Here is a 19,889-nt window from a genome sequence, read left to right on the forward strand (position 1 = left end):
CCTCTGACCCAGTCTCCCCAGCAGAAGGAAGCACCATTAGTGTAGACTCCAATGCAGTTCTCTTAACACAGGGAAGGTAAGAGAAAAGACACCTGCATCCCTCTGGAGCCTGATTTACTGAAGGCAGCTGCACTTTATTACTAATGAAGGAACTTATAAGAGGCAGTTCCTAGGGGAAAGAGACTGTCAGGGGAACAGTTCTTTGTTTTCCCCGGGTGCTTAGTGAGCTTACTGAAGCAAATCTCAGAAAACAAGCCTAGGTGTGTATGTAATTTCATTTGTTTGTCTGCATGTCATTGTTTATTTGAGTACCCAACAGAGTACACTGGATGTAGTGTGAATCAAAATGAGTTAAAACTTTTCGTCTTCATTGATACACAAAGCAGTACTTCAGGCCTATCTGAGGAAGGCTTTTGTTTCTGTTTTGTTTTAGAGGAACATCTAATCAGGGACTTGAACTGGAACCCAGCCACAAAATATTGTTCAACTCTAATAACCTCCATCTAATTTTGTTACTGTAACACCAGTCCCAACATGAAAAAACACTCTACTAAAGGCAGTATAGGTAGCACTGCTGATATCTAATATGAAATATTGCCTGATACTTCCTGTTATAAGACCTGTCTTCAATTGCTTATAATTTTGCCGAACATGGGCTGAAATTTTCCATTTTTGCCTCAAGCTTTTTCCTCCCAGCTAAAATGGTCCAACTGTTGGTGAGAATGAGCTTAGAGAGGGAAAAATATTATTTCCCCATGTGTTTTTTAAAAAATCTAACTTTAATTTGAAAAGCTCTAGTGTTTTGGGGCAGGGACTTGAAAATTGGCAAGGGAGGGGTAATCCAAGTACCAGGGATGAGCCTTTTGCTCTCCATGAAAAAATTGTCCAAATTTGGCCAAGTTTTAAGTCTTGGAAAAATAATTCACACCTGCTCACTAGAGTCTTGCTAAAATGTATCAGTTGAATTCTCCAAATATTCCTTCCATACTGGGCATATCCCTGTGCAGGGCTGAATAGACATTCCCTGCAATTTCTGATCTGGGCTGCTGAAGATTGGGATTCAGAACTGAGAATGTGAGCCTGTCTTTCCTGTGATCACAATGTCCCACCAGTGATGCCTGGCCAGCGGGATGGAGAAAGTTGTCTGATTGGAATGTGGAGTGGGCAAGAACTGGTCCTTGAGGAGGAATTAGCAGGAGTAGAGTGAGACTAGGATCCTTCGGAGAGAGACTGGACTAAAATCTGATGTGGCATGAGGGGAAGACTGGGACTAGCTTAAGCAATGACAGTGTGACTGGAAACCAGTATGTGTGGCGAAAGGAACAAGGTGTGAGGGGAATGGGAAACAGATATAACAAGGAACTAGGATGCAGGGAGAAAATTGGGACTGCCTGGGCAAAGAGACTAGGACAAGGAACTGGGAACTAAGAGTGGTGGGGGAAGACTGGGAGTCAGGAGGGGCTGCAACTGGGATGGGAAGTATGTAGGGGGATACTAGCACTGGCTGGGTGAGGACACTAAGGCTGGGAAGAGAAGCCTCAGGAGTGGAGAATGGGACTGGGAGAAGGAAGGGAAGAGACAGGACTGGGACAGGGACAGGATGAGAGGGGAAGAGGCAGAAAGGCTTTAAGCTTGCGGGGAGTGGGCAGAAGAATCTGTTGCCCACAAGAGCACACACACCCTTGGAGGCCAGAATAAAATCCAGAATTCCTGATTCTCGTTATTTCTCTGCTGTCAGCAAGTATCTGTGAACCACAATGGCAAAGGATCTCACCCTCTACTTCTGGTGCATATGGAGGATGACAATGTACTACTTCTATCGGTGACTGTGCTGGCTCATTTGGTGGGGAGCTGTGTGTGGGATCTGAAAGTCCCAATGCTGGTGGTGTCCCATGTGGATAGCAATGATAATACCATGTGATGAAATTACTGTTTTTAAAAACAAACAAACAAAAAACCTGGGAAATTACACCCATGCAAACAGAGCTCAAAGAATAGTATTAAATTTGCAAAGTCAGAGTAGATGACTCATGCCTCCCCATACTGGGGGGGCACAATCTAAAGGGGAGGACACATGACAGTCCCACATGTCTCCTCTGCTCAGTGACTGCACCCAGCCCGGGGCTGCCACACTCTCCTCACCTCATGTTACCTGGGGATGGGGGAGGGGAGGAGAGGGACTCTGTCCTCCTGCTGTGCCTGCCCCCTGGTATATTCGGCTGCTCTCCCTAGCAGCAAGGCCCAGGCAGGGAGCATAAGGGAGCTGCTTCTCATATGGCTCAAGCTGGCCATTCCGAGTCACTGCTCTGTACAGTGCAGCAGCTGCCTGAGAGACCCTGATTGGGAAGGCAGTGGTGGGCTGCCCCCCAGCCAGGCCCAGTGGCTGGGGATAGGGGCTAAGCAAGCCAGAAACATGTTGGGGGAGTGGAGGCTCTGGCTTGCTCTGTCCATGTCCACAGCAGCTGGGTGCAGGCAGGGGGCAGCCTGCCACCATCTCCCCAACAAGGCTCTCTCAGACATCTGCTTTGTTGCACAGAGCCGTGACCCAGAGCGGCTGGAATGAGAAGTGGCTGGTCCTGCCCCTTCCATTCCTCACCCAGCTGCCAAGGACAGGGGCTGAGTGTGCAGGGGGCAGATGTGGCAAGAGAAGGACAGAGCCAGTGAGCCAATCTGGGGGGAGCACATGCCCATTTTATGCGTCACTCAAAAGTTAGCAAATGCCACAATTAAGGTTGTCTTTCTTAATTTGGCCCCCTTGGCATATGTGTTATGATAGTCTTTAATTACATAATTATACGCTGTTTTTTGCCACAGGATCCCTGCCTCATTTCATGCACAGGATGGACCTGCTCTTGGAATGAATCAGGGTTGTGTGGTAAAGGAGACTGTTGTCCGTAGGAACCCTTCCTTATATGTTGCAGAAGTTGGAAGTTGTATGGTGAATGAGGCAGGGGATTTCAGTCTCATGGTTAAGGCACTTTAATGCTGCCCTGGAGAATTGGATTCTATCCCTGTCTCTGCCACAGAGTTCCTATGAAATGTGAATCAAGTCACTTGAACCAAACCTTTCACTAACTGTATTTTCCTCATTTTACGGATACCTGACTTGAGACCCTGGGGTCTGATTTGCAGAATGCTGAGTTGCTCACAGTTTCAACTGAAATTAATGGGACTGTGCTTGAATGTATACAAGTGCTATATAATGCCAAGTACTCTGAAAAATCAGGCCCTAGGTATATTAAATTGGACACTCCAAATTGGTGGACATTTTTTACCTTAATTTCCATGCTTCTATTCCCTATCTGTAAAATGGGGATAATACAACTACCCCACCTTACAAGCGTTTGGTGAAAATTAATTAATTAATGTTTTTGAAGTATTCAGATACTGTAGTAATGAGTACCATAGAAAAGCCTCTGAGGAAATTAATATTTCTTATCTTCCTTGTAATAAATCAGACATCTTGAAAAATGAATATAAAACAAAATATTGAATATCTGCATGTTAATTGAGCACTGTCTACTCTGTGCATTGAATGAGGCGGGACTCCTGTGGGGAATAATACTGTGTGAGCATGTAATTAAAGAGTGTATTATAATGCAGACACGCAAGGGGCTACATTAAAGTTGCACAGGCATAATCGTCTACTTAAGGTAGTTATATGGCCCTCATCCCTACTTCATGGGGGTATAGTGAATGAGGAAAGTGCTGTTATCCACACTGTGCAGTTGAGGAACACAGGCACAGACAAACTAAATGACTTGTCCAAGATCACACACAGTGTCTTTGGCATAGTGAGAAATCAAATACTGTATGGGTCTCTAAGTCCTAGGCTAGCACCCTAACCACAGGACCATCCTTCCTGTCGTATTCAAATATAGCACTGAAACCAAATCCTTCTTTGTGGTTAATTAACTATGGTGACTATATTTAAATTACTACAAATATGTTCCCCCAAAAAAGTTAAAGTCCAAAAAAATCCCACATCATGTTTTGCTTGAAATAATCAACCCCCATAGTAAAATAACTACTGTATTTATTATGATCCCTTCATTAGTATGATGCAAATTAGCATTTTTTCTAGGTAGCTGTGTGTATGTGTGTGTGTATGTGTGTAATATTAAAAAAAAATCACAAACAAGTGGGACTACCAATGGTTACATTTTGCTTTAATAAAATTTGCTAGCAATTCTTACCTTCTCCTCATAAGGTAGCACTAGAGCTTTCATAACATATTAGTTATTACTGTGATCGATTGGCAGTATACCGAATGAACCATATGGAGTTAAGGTAAACTTTATAGAGTTAAGTTAAACTTTATTGTATTAGATCTAACACCTTGGGGTACATTGTATTAAAAATGCAATTTAGTATGTAGAGTTGCGGCATTGTATATCCTCCTGTAGTAGGGAGGGGAAATACTAATGTACTTCCTCCATTATCAACCCTTTGAAACCACCCTCCTTGGGGAGAAATGCATATGCTAGTTCCAACTGGAGTCTCCAAGGAGCAACAGTCAAAAACTGATGAACTTGTAACCACAAGGATTCCCCTAGGTTAAAAGATTGCACTTGCCAAATCCATAGCAGAAAATTGGGTTGACTTCTGGTAAGCTTATTAGCACGCCTTGTCAGTTTTTTATTGTTTTTAATCTGTTTTTTCTGTAGTGCTTTGTACCTTACAAATGAAGAAAGTTTGCTTAGAAAGAGTTGTGTGGAACTTATATCTGTAGCAATTACACTGTTATCTTTTTCTGAAGGGAAAGGAAGCAGGTATTCTAGGGCAAGCTGTCTGTGCTGGGAAGACACAGTGAAGGAATGGGAACTCTCCAGCCTGGGAAAGCACAGAGTCAGAAGGGAGAGAGAGATTCATGTCTCCACCTAAGAGAGGCAACAGCTAGGGAGCTGAAAGCCAAGAGTAGGTGCCCATGGTGAACCATCCATGGGAAATACAGGTTCAGTTGCCCTGAACTGTGACAATTACAAAATCATTCAAATAAGCAGGTATAGCCAGCTTGCTGAGAAATAAAGCTTGTTCCTAAATTATCACTTTCAGTAGCTACACATTGGTGCCACACAGATCTTGATAGTGATAACCTAGTTCTGGATCTGAGGGTTTTAAATATTGTACTGAAATCCCTGTGTGGTGTAGTTAGTGAGCTAGCAATTCAGATTGCAGGTCTCTGAAATAGTATGGCATTTATTTAGAGGTTTTAAAATTAGTTGTGGAAAACTGATATTAGCTAAGAGAAGTTTAAACTACATCTATTAACATGTTCTCTGTATATATATAATCTCCCCACTGTATTTTCCACTGAATGCATCCGATGAAGTGAGCAGTAGCTTACGAAGCTTATGCTCAAATAAATTTTTTAGTCTCTAAGGTACCACAAGTACTCCTTTTCCTTTTGTGGATACAGACTAACACTGCTGCTACTCTGAAATCTATTAACACTGTGCCTTTCAGAAACTTAATCCTTTTTATGATATCTTGAGGATTATAAAAGAAAATTAGACATAATAGCATTAATGGAAAAAAAATGTTTGTCTTAACAAAACAAGGACACCTTGCTCACTCTTCTGCTAAATCAGTCATACGCTAGAGAAATAGACCAGTTAAAGATGAAAGAGCTATCATAAATCATCTTGAAGCCAAACTGTTATTAAATATGTCAAGAAATGAAGCCTACTGACTTGATAAAGGTGATATTTCAGATTTACTCTTCAGCTATTATTTTCACTTTCTTGTTTCTCAGAACAGGAACACATTTAAAGAAATAAAGACAGGGATGGGGTGAGTGAGGGATAAAAGAAGAAAAATAAGCATACTGCAATACTTGTCTGGCTTCCTCTTGAAGTGAACAGATTCAGAATATTTATTGTATTTGTCCTGTCGAGGAATTTTACCAAATAAACAATATTGGATAAAATCTTCAAAAGTGCCTAAGTGATTCATGGCCTAAATCTCATTTTCAGAAGAGACTTAGGCCTTTTCTACACTATATAGTTTTGTTGACAAAATAGTGTACACACTGAAATGCTCCTCCCGCTGATGTAACTCCCCTGCTATGCCGACATAATGTAGGAGCCCAAGTCTCATTTCAAGTCAAAGGGGATTTGATTGCTAAGTGCCTAGATCATTTTTTTAAAATGGAGCTGAGGCTCCTAAGTCATGCAGGCACCATTGAAGATGTTATCTTTTATTTTTGTATGGCTCACCTACAGACAAAGGTACATATTGAAATACTTTCTAGTATTTCAATATGTAGCCTGCCCTATCTATTTGTGGAATGACCTAATCCTAGTTTGTTTATCTACTAACCTACTCCCATTCAAACCTCTCCGTGTATTTACAATTTGGAGGAAAGGGGAAAAAATCTGTGTTATCCCACTTTTCTATTTCTCTAACGTTTAGAATGTTGTTTATTAGACTGTAATCTCTATAGGGCAAGGACTGTCTTTATTTTTTGTCATGTCCAGTACAAGACAAATGAATAATTAAACACCTTGTTTTCTGAGACACAGAAGCAGACTCAGAATGGCCAAGATTTCCAAAAGTGATTAGTGATTTTAAGTGCTTTGATTTTGGATGCCCTGTTTGAGACTCTTTGAAGGGACCTGATTTCCAAAAGACAGGGTGCTCAGCACTTTCTGGAAAATCAGGCTCATCCAAGGTGTCTTAATTTGTGCACCCAGTAACTGAGACACCCAAAATCACGTAATCAATTCTGAAAATCTTGGCTCTGTGTCCTGCATGTAGAAATGCTCTTTTATGAGCAACCATGTCTGTGGAGTTTATAGGGAGAAGAAAATGTCTTGGTGGGGACAACAACAAAAAAACCTGGGACTTTAGGGATAAATGATTATGTCTTGGGCAGATGTGCCACAGAGGCTCTCAGAGCTCATGTACTTTAATAACCGAAAGCTGTTTTAACCTAGAAGATGGTCACTCTTTATTCTTCTTTCCTCATGTCTATGGTTTGTTGTCTTGTTTGTGACTTCCTGGATTTGGATTCAGTGATACTGCTTTTGATAGAGAGACCTCAAAGGGATAGTAGTCATTGAAAGGAGTGGAAATAGGGTTCCAAACAAGCATTGGTAACTTGGCATCTGATCTTTCAGTGTTATCTATTAGGAAAGTTAAGTAACCTCCGACCTGACAAACTCACTACACCAAACACATGATTTACAGGGTATTTATCCATAAAGAGTAACATGAAAGGTATCCACAGAAACCGCATAACTTATCAAGATTCATGATTATTCGGAGATGCATATATGGGTAATATTCAAGTCATAAGGTGTTTATATTGGAGTAGTAATTAGTCACGAGGAGATGATGTGTCTTGGTGATGGCCTATTTAGTCAAAGGGGAATTGACACTCTGTCCTGTTTGGCCTGTGATTCAGTGCAAGGCTCAATTGTTCAGCCTTGTGGAATACTAAGATTTTGTATGGGAAACCACCAGAGGCAACAACAAGCAACTGAAACCAAAGTTAAAGGTAAAAAAGAAAGTTTACAACAAGACAGGATTTCTTCCTATCTGTGAATAGAAAAAAAATCTGTTTTCAGTATAACACGGGTGGGAGAAGCACTCTGGGTCCATTCACTGAGGAGACACCTGGTGGAGTGTGGGGAGGAGGTATCATGAACATTTGAATCCTGGTTCCTGTGAAGCCAGACAGCTCTGCAACAGACTGAACTTTGGGGTGGGAGGACCTACTTTATTACATTGGAAAGGTAACTATTGATAAGTGTAGATCCAGTTTGCATTTTGCTATTTCGTGTTGTATCCAGTTGCGTCCATCACTTTCTCTCATTTCTAGTTATTTTTTTCTTAAATAAACCTACTTCTGTTTTCTTGTAAGTGTTCACAAGTGGCGTGTGGTTCACGGGAGAAGTGGTATAAGGTGAAACAGGTAAACTGGGGTACACTGTACCTTTGGGGGCAGAGGATTTGGAATTTCTGTGAGTAGCCAGTAGCAGTGGCTGGATATCACAGGGGAATAATTCAAAGGGACTCAGGGATAGTGGTGTCCCTATTGTTAACCTGTGAGGTGACGTCAGGGATGCCATAGCCTAGAGGAGAGTGCTCGAGTGGCTGTAAGGCTGGTGGACCTATCTGTCATCCAGCTACCACAAGAAAGATTCCCTCTCTCTAGAGTCAGGATTTAACAAGGTGATTCACAGTCCTGGGTATCCCAAGAACCCTAACATCCCTATTTTACAAATAGGGAACTGTGGCAAATAAGAGTAAGGGCTTGTCTAAGGTAAAACTCCATGTAGATACTGCTGGCATGAATTAAGAATAATATGAATTAGGTGCCTTTTAATGTGTGCCAGCAAGGTCTGTGTTGGGCAGTTAGAGTGCAGCACATTCTATAAATCACACCCCTCTAATGTACTTTATCGTGTCATGAGGACAAGCCCTAAGTGACTTGCCCAAGGTCACACAGGAATTCAGTGGCAGAACAGGCAATTAAATCCGGATTTCCAGAGCCCCTGCCTAGTGTCCTAACTATTGGACCATCTTCTAGTCATTTTTTCTTTGAAAGCCACAGGGATACATTTTTTCTACTGGGGATGATTTAGCAGTATGCAGGGGGGGAAAAGACCAACTCTCTCATAAGCAGGGGAATCACTGAAGGAAACATATCAAAAAGCAGAAAAAGAGGCACCCAAATCATTTTCTGCCAGTTTCTTTCTTTCAGCAGTTGCTTTACAATGGAAGTGTGAAAGACACAATTGAAAATCTGAAGGTTTCAGGTTTTGCTAATGTAATCCAACTCATTGTCTTCCCTTAATTATCCCAGCACAAATTTTCCTTTAATAGCTTGCAGGGTAATTTTCACATAAGATGTAGCAGGACAAGCATATAATTTGTTGACACCTGTGAGCAGAGGAATATTTCATTGCTGGTACATGCTTCTTACCTCCTATAAAAAGAAAAGGAGTACTTGTGGCACCTTAGAGATTAACCAATTTATTTGAGCATAAGCTACACGAAAGCTTATGCTCAAATAAATTGGTTAGTCTCTAAGGTGCCACAAGTACTCCTTTTCTTTTTGTAAATACAGACTAACACGGCTGTTACTCTGAAACCTGTCATTACCTCCTATAGTTTACCTGTGAGAGTCAAGATTCTCCTGACTGAAAACATACCTGAATTTTCATTCTGACAGCTAGTGCTAACCTTCCTTCCCCTCTGTCTTCCCCTCTGTCCTCCCCTCCACCCCCACCCCACAATAAAAATCAGTCCAATACTGTTCAGTTCCATGAGCATGCCAGTGGTTTTGGAAGATTTTTATATCCTAAGGTATTTCATACTTAGAAGCAGCCTGCTACAGACAATTTTTAAAAGTTCCCTTCTCTGGTAGACTCGTAGAACTGCCTTGAGTAGTGGCATCTTTACAGAAAAATCTTACAAAGCTGAGGTGAGGAAGTGGTTGAGCCCATTTTATCTGTATTGCTCAGTCTGTTCATTTCTTACCAGTGTTCTGGGCTTGGACAACAACTACACACACAGAGTATTAAAGAAAGAGAATGAGGAGGGAATTTTCCCTGTTATCTCCTTGTAGCATGGAGTAGGCTTCTGCACATTGCTGGGACAGCTCCATTGACTTCAGAGCTTTATACCAGGGGTGGATTTGGAACGATCTGCCGCATGCAGCTTGTCTGCAGGTTTAATAAGAAATTAGACCACTCGTGCTTTCTGAAATAAATTCTACTGGCCTAAAAATTATGGCACATAGGAATCTATCCATCAAAGTGGAATTAGCAATGATGCACATGAGAATTCTTGCTATTTCACCAGATGGACCAACATCCTGGTCCTTATATTCCAGTTTTCTCACAGGGCAAATTCCAACTTGGTGAGTGTTTTGGCTTTACAAGCATTACAAGACTGAGCACTCTGAGCATTATAAATTAAGGGGAGGACTACTTACATATAAACAGATTCTTCCCTTGATAATACAAGCACCAATTCCGTTTAAGTCTGTGAGATATGTGCATGTATCTGAATGCAGAATGTGGCCCAAAGGAATAAAAAACGAGATATGTAAAAATAGAAAGATATCCTTTCAGGACTAGATGGTTGCGCGCACACACTCTCTCAGTACAACTTTGTCTCCCTCCCCACACATTTTTTTTTAATTTTTCAGACTTAAAAAATAAGTTCAGAGTTATGGAATTTTATAACTTTTTGATTTGATCTTAATCGTTAGGCCAGGTCATCCACTAATTTCAATCTGTGTAAGTACACTGGCTACAATGGAGCTATGCTGATTTATATCAGCTGAGAATCTGGCCTTTAATTTTATTAGATTTTCCCCAGCAATGTAAATACATACAGAACACAGTATAAATGATGTGCAACATCAACCATGCATAGCTGATAGAACCACAATGAAAAACGTCAAGTGACTACATATGTCTTTTACCTTTATAAATCACAACCTCAAATGCCTTTCAAACACAAAACAGAGTTTCCAAAGAAGGAAGTAGGTAGAAGGGGTGATAAGAAAGTGTCTGCAGCTTCTGACTTGACAAAGCATAAACGAGAAGGTTACAATCTCCCTTAACTATCTCATTTTACATTATACTCTATGTCCTAAAATGGTTTCTAAAATGAGGTTTGAAAGGAAATTGTACACTAATGGAGAGGCACAAATTGGAGAGGCAACTGGAAAGCAACACCATGTGTTGCATTAATTGAATTAATAACATTTGTTGGTATTCTCTATATATTTTACTCAGATTCTTCAAGGAAAGTTAATAATGCCAGATATTTAGTGCTAACACATGCTAGAAGAATACAATTTGTGCTATTCAAGCAAACTCAGTGAGTATGAGAATGAGTCAGTACTTAAAATCATAAAGTCTATTTCTCCAATTTAATGCCACTGGAGGAGAATGTGAGGATTGGGACAGATGTTGATAACTGTATTCTCACTTTGGTCAGCATTGTACAAAATTCACTCTCCTCTTATCAAGGTGATGTTAATAAAAACCTTTCAACCCATCAAACAATGATGCCCTCCTGCCAGAGAACACAGATTTTTTTTTAATGTAGATAACCACTAGTTTTCCATGGTTAAAACCCCCAAAATTCTCGAATTAAAAGAAACATAAAAATATACATTTTTTGTGATTAAAATGAAACGTTGAACTTTGCTTTCCCTAGCCATAATATGTATAGGTATTAGTTGAACAGTGTTTTATTGATATACAGTAGAACCCCATTTACCCGAGCCTCTGCCTCTCCATATTAACTGAGCCCCAGTGGCCTGGGGCTGACTGTCTGAGCCTGATAATGTAAGATGGCTAAATGGAATTCTGCTGTATGAGTTCAGAGATGTCTGAAATGGGTAAGGAAAATGTTATTCTCGTAAGGCAGATAACTTGCAGTGAGTGAAGCTACCAGTTTTTATCTTTACATTAAATGTAAAAACTAAAGATTTTTCCTGTAAAAGCTGAAATTCTGCATTTTTCCATGGTTTTTCTGTGGCAAACAGATTTCTAGGCTCCCTTTTTATGAATTTAGTAGGGGAAAGCCTGGATACATAGCTTTTTAGCCTTCATTTTTAATACAATTTGGTATTTATTTAAGTTCACAAGGAGTTTTTTTGGTTGTTTTTTGTCCTATTCAAAGGATGAAATAATTACATATTTTAAATAGATATGCTAGCAGTAGTTAAGATATAGACCATTCAAACTCCATTACTTTATAATGGATAATACAGGGGTCAGCAGATTAGGTGACTTTCCAATAGAAGAAAGTGAAAAAATAGTTATGTTTTAGGCGGAGGTAAAATAAGGCGGGGGGCGGGGGGCATCTGTCACTCAGGTGCTATCCCCAGCTTCCAGTTATTACAAATGGTATTGTGCATGGGGCCATACGAGATGACTTATGGGTGATTGGATCTGAACCATAATCAGTGAAGTAAAACTTAATCATATTGCCTTAGCTCATCAGTATAGATGTTTCAGACACCAGCGCTCAAGGTATTGCTCCAGCAGTGCTGACTCAGTTTGATGCGAGCCATAAAAAAAGGCAACTGATAGAAATATTGTTTTCATGTACTTGCTGGTACCATGACAGAGTTGAAGAAGCTCACTGACTGGAGGGAGATCCCTATGGAACTCAAGCAGATCAGTTATGATGAGGTAACCCACAGCAGAATAAGTATGAGTTGGCTAAACTTGTGCACAGAACATTACAGCAGCCAGGGAGGAGTTTTTTCTAGACCAGTACTAACAGCATACAGATGCATTACATCGTGTTATATGACATGCTATATTAAATATTATTTTACATGATATTGTGTGTTTGTGTATATTTTTCAGCTACACTCCAATTCTGACAAAGGTGATGGATCAGTCAAGTATATCCTTACGGGAGAAGGGGCTGGAACTATATTTATTATTGATGACACTACGGGAGACATCCATTCAACCAAAAGCCTAGATCGAGAGCAGAAGACACACTATGTGCTGCATGCTCAGGCTATTGACAGACGGACGAACAAGCCACTCGAGCCTGAATCTGAGTTCATTATCAAAGTGCAGGACATCAATGACAATGCACCAAAATTTACAGATGGACCTTACATTGTTACTGTGCCAGAGATGTCTGAAATGGGTAAGGAAGATACATTATTCTTGTAAGGCAGCTAAATTTTAATTAGTGAAGCTACCAGTTCCTGTTTCACAGAGTTATAATAAAGCATTTTCTTTTTCATCAGTTATACACAAAGGTCAACAAAAGCTGGAAGGTTGTAGTAATAACAAGGCAGCAAGATTTCAAATTGAACATCACATGTTAGTTTTCTTTATCTGCCTGTCCATAGTTCACTCATACAATACATTATGCATGTCAGCAGAAGAGGAAATGCAGTGCTATTCTTAAATACTTCAATAGTTTTGCACTCCTGGGTAACTGCACTTTGGGAAAAAAAGTTACATTCTTACATTTCTGTACAACTACACTGTTTACTTTATTTTCAGAGGCATTTGACTGTGTAAATAATCTATGCAATTTATGGAAAGAATAAAATAAATGAAAGGAAAAGTAAATCTCCAGTTTATTTTAGACCACAGCCTCACAGGTTCATCTTCAGTTATTTTTTATAATGTAAGATAAAGTGTAGCTCAGCTTTGTATTACCCTATGACAGTTTTACCTTAGGTATTAATTATATGTCCATGCATTTTGCTGCTGCTTGATCAGTGCTATATTTAAAGCAGCAGCAACATGCTAGCAGTTCCTGTTACTTATTTGTTCCTCAATAATATCATTGATTTAGATTTTTTTTTTTGGCACAGTGCTAGATATATTTCTTTTCTCATGTAGGATGGACAGATCCAAAAATATTTTTGTTTGAGAAAGCTCAGCTATTGTAAGCAGTTTTCCTCCTGAAGCCTGCTGCCTTGTATCACTAATGGGTGATTGGGGACAGTTACCCACACTAGTTCTAAAAGAGAACAGCAGGAAGTCCAAGACAAAAATAACGCTCTGGAGTCGATTTACATAAAACATATAATTTGTTCACTTCTACTGACTCTTTCTTTCTTAAGTCAGCAAGTGTCTAGCTGAACTTTTGCAAAGTGGAGTTTATAAATGCCAACAGGAAAAAATATCAAAGTGAACTGAGTTACTGGCCTCTCATAAAGAAGTGATTATTTGAATTATATGTTTGGAGAGAAAGGCTGGTATGATTGAATCTTGATGGTTTATCATCATTCAGTCACACTGAATTATGATGATGGCTCATCATAATGGGCCAGATGCAGCAAAAAAATAATCAGGGGTGCTTTGTACGAGTCAGGAAAACAGAGAGAAAAAGGTTTTATTTTTAATGAGAGGTAATTTGAGGACATTTAAAAGCTTAGGTATGAAGAGCTTGTTTTGGCCTGGGAGTCCTTTGTTTGTTCATTCTCTGGCTCACTGGCATTTAAGATGTAGAGTGGGGGGTGGGCATCACCTGCCATCATTACTGTGAGCCAGCTGACATATAGGTCTCTTGGGTTCATCAAGTTTGTGACTCTAACCTTGCTGTGGGAGTGGTCCAGGCACATAGCTAGCCCCTTCACATTTTCCTTCAACACATGCATGTAGTAAAATACAGCATATAACATATTAGCATGTGTGTTGATCACACCATTGTAGGTAGCACCAAACTGTTAAATCATGTTCCTGAAATATTCAACAGCCAAAGCCAGGATTGTAGCAGTTTGAAAACTTGAGACTGATTCTCCTCTCCCTTTACATTGATGTAAAACAGCCATTACACCACTGATATAAATGGACTTACACTGGTGTAAGAGAGAGGTGAATTGGCCCCATTGGTTAAATACAGTTCTTTCGCATCTACTCTGCAAGACCAGATTATTTTAACTGTCCAGCCCAGCACAGTAACTATCATAATGTAGAAGGATCTAAATCTCTCCCTCCATCCCCTTCTTTTCTCCTGTTTCTAATGCTTTTAGCTCCATCCCCATTTCTCACTTTCCTACTGTTTCATTCCTCCTTAGGTCACGGAACAATCCCCTTGTTATATCCCCTTGGTTCTCTTCTCCCCCTTCCCCACTCATTCTCTTCTCCTCAGATTTTCTTTCACCCTCACTATGCAATAGAATCCCAACTTCTGTCTTGCTCAGCGTCTCTAACCCCCCTCACCATGTTTCTCTTCCACAGATTATCTGATATATTCTGTAAGTCTCCATTTGTTTCTCTCCCCAATTCTTTCCCCTTTCTAAAAGTCTCTCCCTTACCCCCTCCCCTTAGAAGTACCCTTCTCTCTTCCTAATAGCTGAATGTCCAAGCCTTTGGTCAGTCTTCCCCTTGGTGTCTTTCTGCCCCTGAGTGTTCTTGATTCTTTCTTTTGGTCTCCTGCTAACTTTTGGTCACCTTCTTTCCACCCCTTCCTGGGGTCTCTGTCTCTATCTCAACTCCCAGCCTTGATTCCATGAGTCTTTCCCCCATACTTGGAATCTCTCCCTCAGCCCCTTCTCCTTCCACTACCTTGCTTTCAGCTTAAAGCACATTATCTACCTTTTCTCCCAGCTCCAGATATCACCATAAATCCTCTCTAGCTGCTCTGCACTTTTTATCAGCCACTCTAACTGGCCAGTCTTTGAACTAAGATAGCTCTTCAGGTGACTGATAAGAGGCTTTCTAACTGGCTTGATATCATTTAAAACAAAAGGTGCAACACTACTTTGCTTATGGTTGTTTGTTCCTGTCTGAATCCATGACTCCTTCATGGATACTGACTACTTAATTGATCTATTGTTTCTGTCCTGGAGCTAGCAATATTTTTCTCCACACGGAGATACTAATAAGTAGAGATCCACAAGTTTTATTTTAATGCTTTGAATCCATATCTGCTATGCCCGACAACCAAAATATATTAATTCTCCCCCACCCCCAGGAAGAAATATAATTCCTGGAAGTAATGTCTCAAAGGCCTGGTCTACACTACAAACTTAGGTTGACATAAGCCATGTTAAGTCAATCTAATAATGTATGGGTCTACACTACTGAGTCCTTTCTGCTGACCTAAGTAGCCTAGGAAGTCGACTTCTGTACTCCTCTGCGAGAGGGGGAGCGCTTGATTCAATATCCATGGGTCGACATGGGGATAGTGTAGACTCTGTTGTGTAATTCGAATGAATTGGCCACCAGGAGGTGTCCCACAATGCTCCACTGTGACTGCTCTGGAAAGCACTTTCAACTCCGCTGCACATCAGCCAGTTACACAGGAAACAGCTGCTCCCCTGTTAAAGCCCCTGGAACTTTTGAATTTTCATTTCCTGTTTGAGCAGCATGGAGAGCATGCTGGCACAGCTGATGATGGAGACTCCAGGCTGAAAACGCACTCAGCATGGAGTACACAGGAGGTGGTGGATCTTATTGCTGTGTGGGGAGAAAAGTCTGTGCAGGCAGAGCTCCGGTCCAGCAGAAGAAATGTTGGCATCTATGCCAAAATTGGGGGAGAAGGGCTACACCAGGGACACGCAGCAGTGCCATGTGAAAATAAAGGGGCTTTGGCAAGTGTACCAGAAGACAGGGGAAGTGAAAAGTCGTTCTGGTTCTGCCCCACAGACATGCCACTTTTATGAGAAGCTGCATGCAATTCTCGGTGTGCACCCCACCACTACCCCAAAATGCTCTGTGGATACCTCCCAGGAGCCCCGGGCACCCTTGAGCAACAACAAGGAGGACGTTGTTGAGGAGGAGGAGGAAGAGAATGGAGACTCAAGGCTGAAAACGCACTCCAGCATGGAGTACACAGGAGGTGGTGGATCTTATTGCTGTGTGGGAAGAAAAGTCTGTGCAGGCTGAACTCCGATCCAGCAGAAGAAATGTTGGCATCTATGCCAAGATTGTGGGAGAAGGGCAGGCAAATGGAGGATCAATTCTCCCCAACAGCCAAGAACAGTTTTTAACCCTGGAGCCCATCACTTCACAGGATCAGTTGGCGTCACAGTATGATGCTGGGGAAGGCAACTCTAGTGAGTACACATTTCCAATCAAACTCTAAGAGTTACATTCTATTATTTTTAATGTTTAATCTGAACAAAAAAGTAGGTGTAGGGGGTATCGGTGGCCACTCCAGCTTCGCAGAGAGTGCCTTCTGAAAAATACTATTTATGTGCATAGGGATGGCCTGGGAACCCTCCATGGAGATCTCTAGGAAGCTTTCATGAAGGTATTCTGCAATCCTTTGCAGAAGGTTTCTGGGAAGGGCTTCCTTGTTTTGTCCACCATGGTAGGACACTTTCCTGTGCCACTCCATTATTAACTCTGCTGGCATCATTGCAGCACACAGAATTGCAGCATCTGCTTCTTTGCCATCTATGTTACCCTCAGGAGAGTGATATCACATAGGGTCACTTGGGAGAAACGGGGGGAGTTTTCAATGCTAGCCCTTATACCGCAAACAATTCAACAAGTAAGCCACCCCCTCTCTGGTGAAATCTGAGTCACACAACCACACTTTCCCAAATGTGCAATGGTTGCAGTTGGAAGGGATCACTGTGCATTGCAAGCAGCATTGAAAAAAAGAGGGTGGCAGCTTCCTGTTTGTCTCCTTCCCCCCGGTGCTGCTTTTGTTAAAAACCAAACTATTTCAGGGGCTTTACCCTGGTGCCTGTCCTCAAGCACCATCCAGGTTCCTGGGGAAAGGGGGCTTTTCTCAAGTTCCAACCTGTGATCCCAAGGATGTCTTCACAAAAGCAGCAGCACAAGACCTCTCGCCCATAACTTGTGGCCTTATTCTCCATGGCTGGAGCAGCAAACTGACTCTTGCAATAGCCAGTGGCTATTGACTCATTATTATGATGTGGCTTGCAGTGAAGTGTATTGAGGGGTGGGGTTTTTAATTGAAAAAATTAACCTTGCACCAGAAACAATGTATGAACTGTCAATGCTACCCTTGTACTTTGCATTCCTTGCAGCTGAAGCCTTGTCTATCCTCCACACCGGGACACAGACTTTCCCAGATTAGAAGGTGGAAAAAGAAGACTCGGGAGGACATGTTCAATGAGTTCAAGAGTGACAAGATGGAGCTCAGAGCATAGAGATCACACTATCCAGGAACCTGGGTATAGTCAGGGAGTACAGGTGAGCATGCATGGAACAAGAGCGTGTCATGCAGGAAGAGATGCTGCGGATTATAAAGGAGCAATCAGACATGTTGAAGTGTCTGCTTGAGGCTCAAAAAAGGTCAGCTGGATTCTGGAGTCCCTCTGCAGCCTATGCTGAACGTGCTGCCATCATCACCCAGTTCTACATCCTCCTCCCACAAATGTCCTGTGAGGCGGAGGCTGGGAAAGTCTGTTATCCCTTGCACTCAACACCAGGGGAGGGTACCAGGACCAGAAGGCGCCCATTTCGACACCTTTGATTGTTATTGCAGTGCTTCTGTAAGCAAGCTTTCCTTGTTTCTCCTCCCATAGTGTTATCAGCCCTTTTGCCCCAGGTTATCTTACTTTTCTTTGCTGTCTCTTTGTGTTTGTGTGCATAATAAAACTTAACTGATTGAGGAGAAAGGGCTCTTTATTCATTGAACACAAAGTGGTTGGTGGGGGTGGAGTATACAGGGGAGAAAATGCAAATCGCGGGGACATTTTGGTAAGGAACAGCACAGATACGTGTCACATTACTCTGGCTCATTGCTGAAATTTGTTTTCAACACCTTACTGAGATGTAGAGACCCTCAATGTGCTCTTCTTATTGCCCTGGTGTTTGGCTGCTCAAAATTGGCTGCCAGGCGATCTGCCTTAACCCTCCACCCCTGCAGAAACTTTCCCCCCTTTCTTTCACAGATACTATGGAGCACACAGCAGGCAGCAATAACAATGGAGATATTGCTTTCACTGAGGTTTAACCTAGTATGCAAACAATGCCAGCAACCTTTTAAACGTCCAAAGGCACATCCCACCACCATTCTGTCTTTGCTCAGCCTATGGTTGAACCGGTCCTTACTGCTGTCTAGGTTGCCTGTGTATGGCTCCATGAGCCATGGGAGCAAGGGGTAGGCTGGATCATGGCTGGCATTTCAACATCAAAAATTATTATTTTGCAGTCTAGAAAGAAAGTCCCTGCTTGCAGCTTTCTGAACAGACCTGTGTTTCTAAAGATGAGCACGTCATGCATCTTGTATGACCATCCAACGTTCATGTTGGTGAAATGGCCTCTGTGGTCCACCAGCACTTGCAACACCATTGCAAAGTATCCCTTTCAGTTTACATACTCTTTGGTGGTATGGTGCCAAGATTTGGACATGTGTTCCATCTATCATCCCTCCGCAATTAGGGAACCCCATCACGGCAAAACCATCCACTATGTCCTGCATGTTGCCCAGAGTCACTACCCTTCTTAGCAGAAGTCTGTTGATGGCCCTGCAAGCTTGGATCGCTAGATTTACCCACTCCAAATTGATGCCCTTCTGACCGATAGCAGTCTGGTGTTGCAAGCTTCCACAGAGCTATCGGCACTCATTTCTCTACTGTCAGAGCAATTCTCATTTTAGGGTTGGGGAAAGCTCTTCACACAGTTCCTGGAAAGTGGCCTTACACATTCAAGAGTTCTGCAGCCACTGCTCATCATCCCATAACTGCATAACAATGTGGTCCCGCCAGTCAGTGCTCGTTTTCTGGGCCCAGAAATGGTGCTCAACTGTGTCAAGGTGTTGCGTGACTGTCGCCAGCAACTGAGAATTGCTCCGCACTGTGTCTTCCAGCAGGGCTGCTTGCGTGGCAGCACATTGTTCTGTGCAGCAGCTCCTGTATCGGCTGTGTAAATACTGCAGGATAAGGTGTGAGGTGCTTGTAATGCTGACAACTACAGTGTACAGCTGAGTGGGGTCTATGCTTATCGTGCTATGGCAACCATGTGGGTAACCCAGGCTTACAAAAAAAGGCTCGAAAAAGGCTTGGTTTGTTTGCCGTTGATTTCAGGGAAAGGGGAGTTAAGTGCATCATGGGAGGCTAATGCCATGTTCCCATACCACCTGCGCCAATGTTTTAGTCCCATAAGGCATTGCAAGTCCAACCCAAAATTCCACTCGGCTACATGCGCTGTGGGATAGCTACCCACAGTGCAGTGCTCTGTGTGTCGATGCAAATGCTGCTGGTGAAGATGCACTCCGCCGACACAATGAGCGTAGAATGGAAATGCAAGATCAACTTGCTTAAATCAGAAGCTCGATGTGGACTTAGATGAAGTTGACTTAACTTTTTAGTGTAGACATGGCCTTAGAGGCCTTTTCTGCAGATGGTATTACAACAGTGAGAGTGTTATTTCTTCATGTACACTATTGATGTCGGGGAATGCTGCTGTCATGAAAAATACAGCAGATCTGCATGAAGTCTCTCCAGTTGT

At 42.0% G+C, this 19,889-nt stretch overlaps 1 protein-coding gene across 8 annotated transcripts in view; it reads left to right on the forward strand.

Moving 5' to 3' along the window:
• The window catches only part of CDH18 (cadherin 18), an 845,073-nt gene that overhangs the window by 635,332 nt on the left and 189,852 nt on the right, over positions 1-19,889 (forward strand). For all 8 annotated transcript variants that reach the window (XM_074944996.1, XM_074945002.1, XM_074945001.1 and 5 more), the window contains one exon: positions 12,348-12,642. In XM_074944996.1, the coding sequence (XP_074801097.1) occupies positions 12,348-12,642 (295 nt within the window). The remainder of the gene's footprint in view (positions 1-12,347; positions 12,643-19,889) is intronic.

The sequence above is a fragment of the Natator depressus genome, chromosome 2, assembly GCF_965152275.1.
Source record: "Natator depressus isolate rNatDep1 chromosome 2, rNatDep2.hap1, whole genome shotgun sequence".
Lineage (NCBI taxonomy): Eukaryota > Metazoa > Chordata > Testudines > Cheloniidae > Natator > Natator depressus.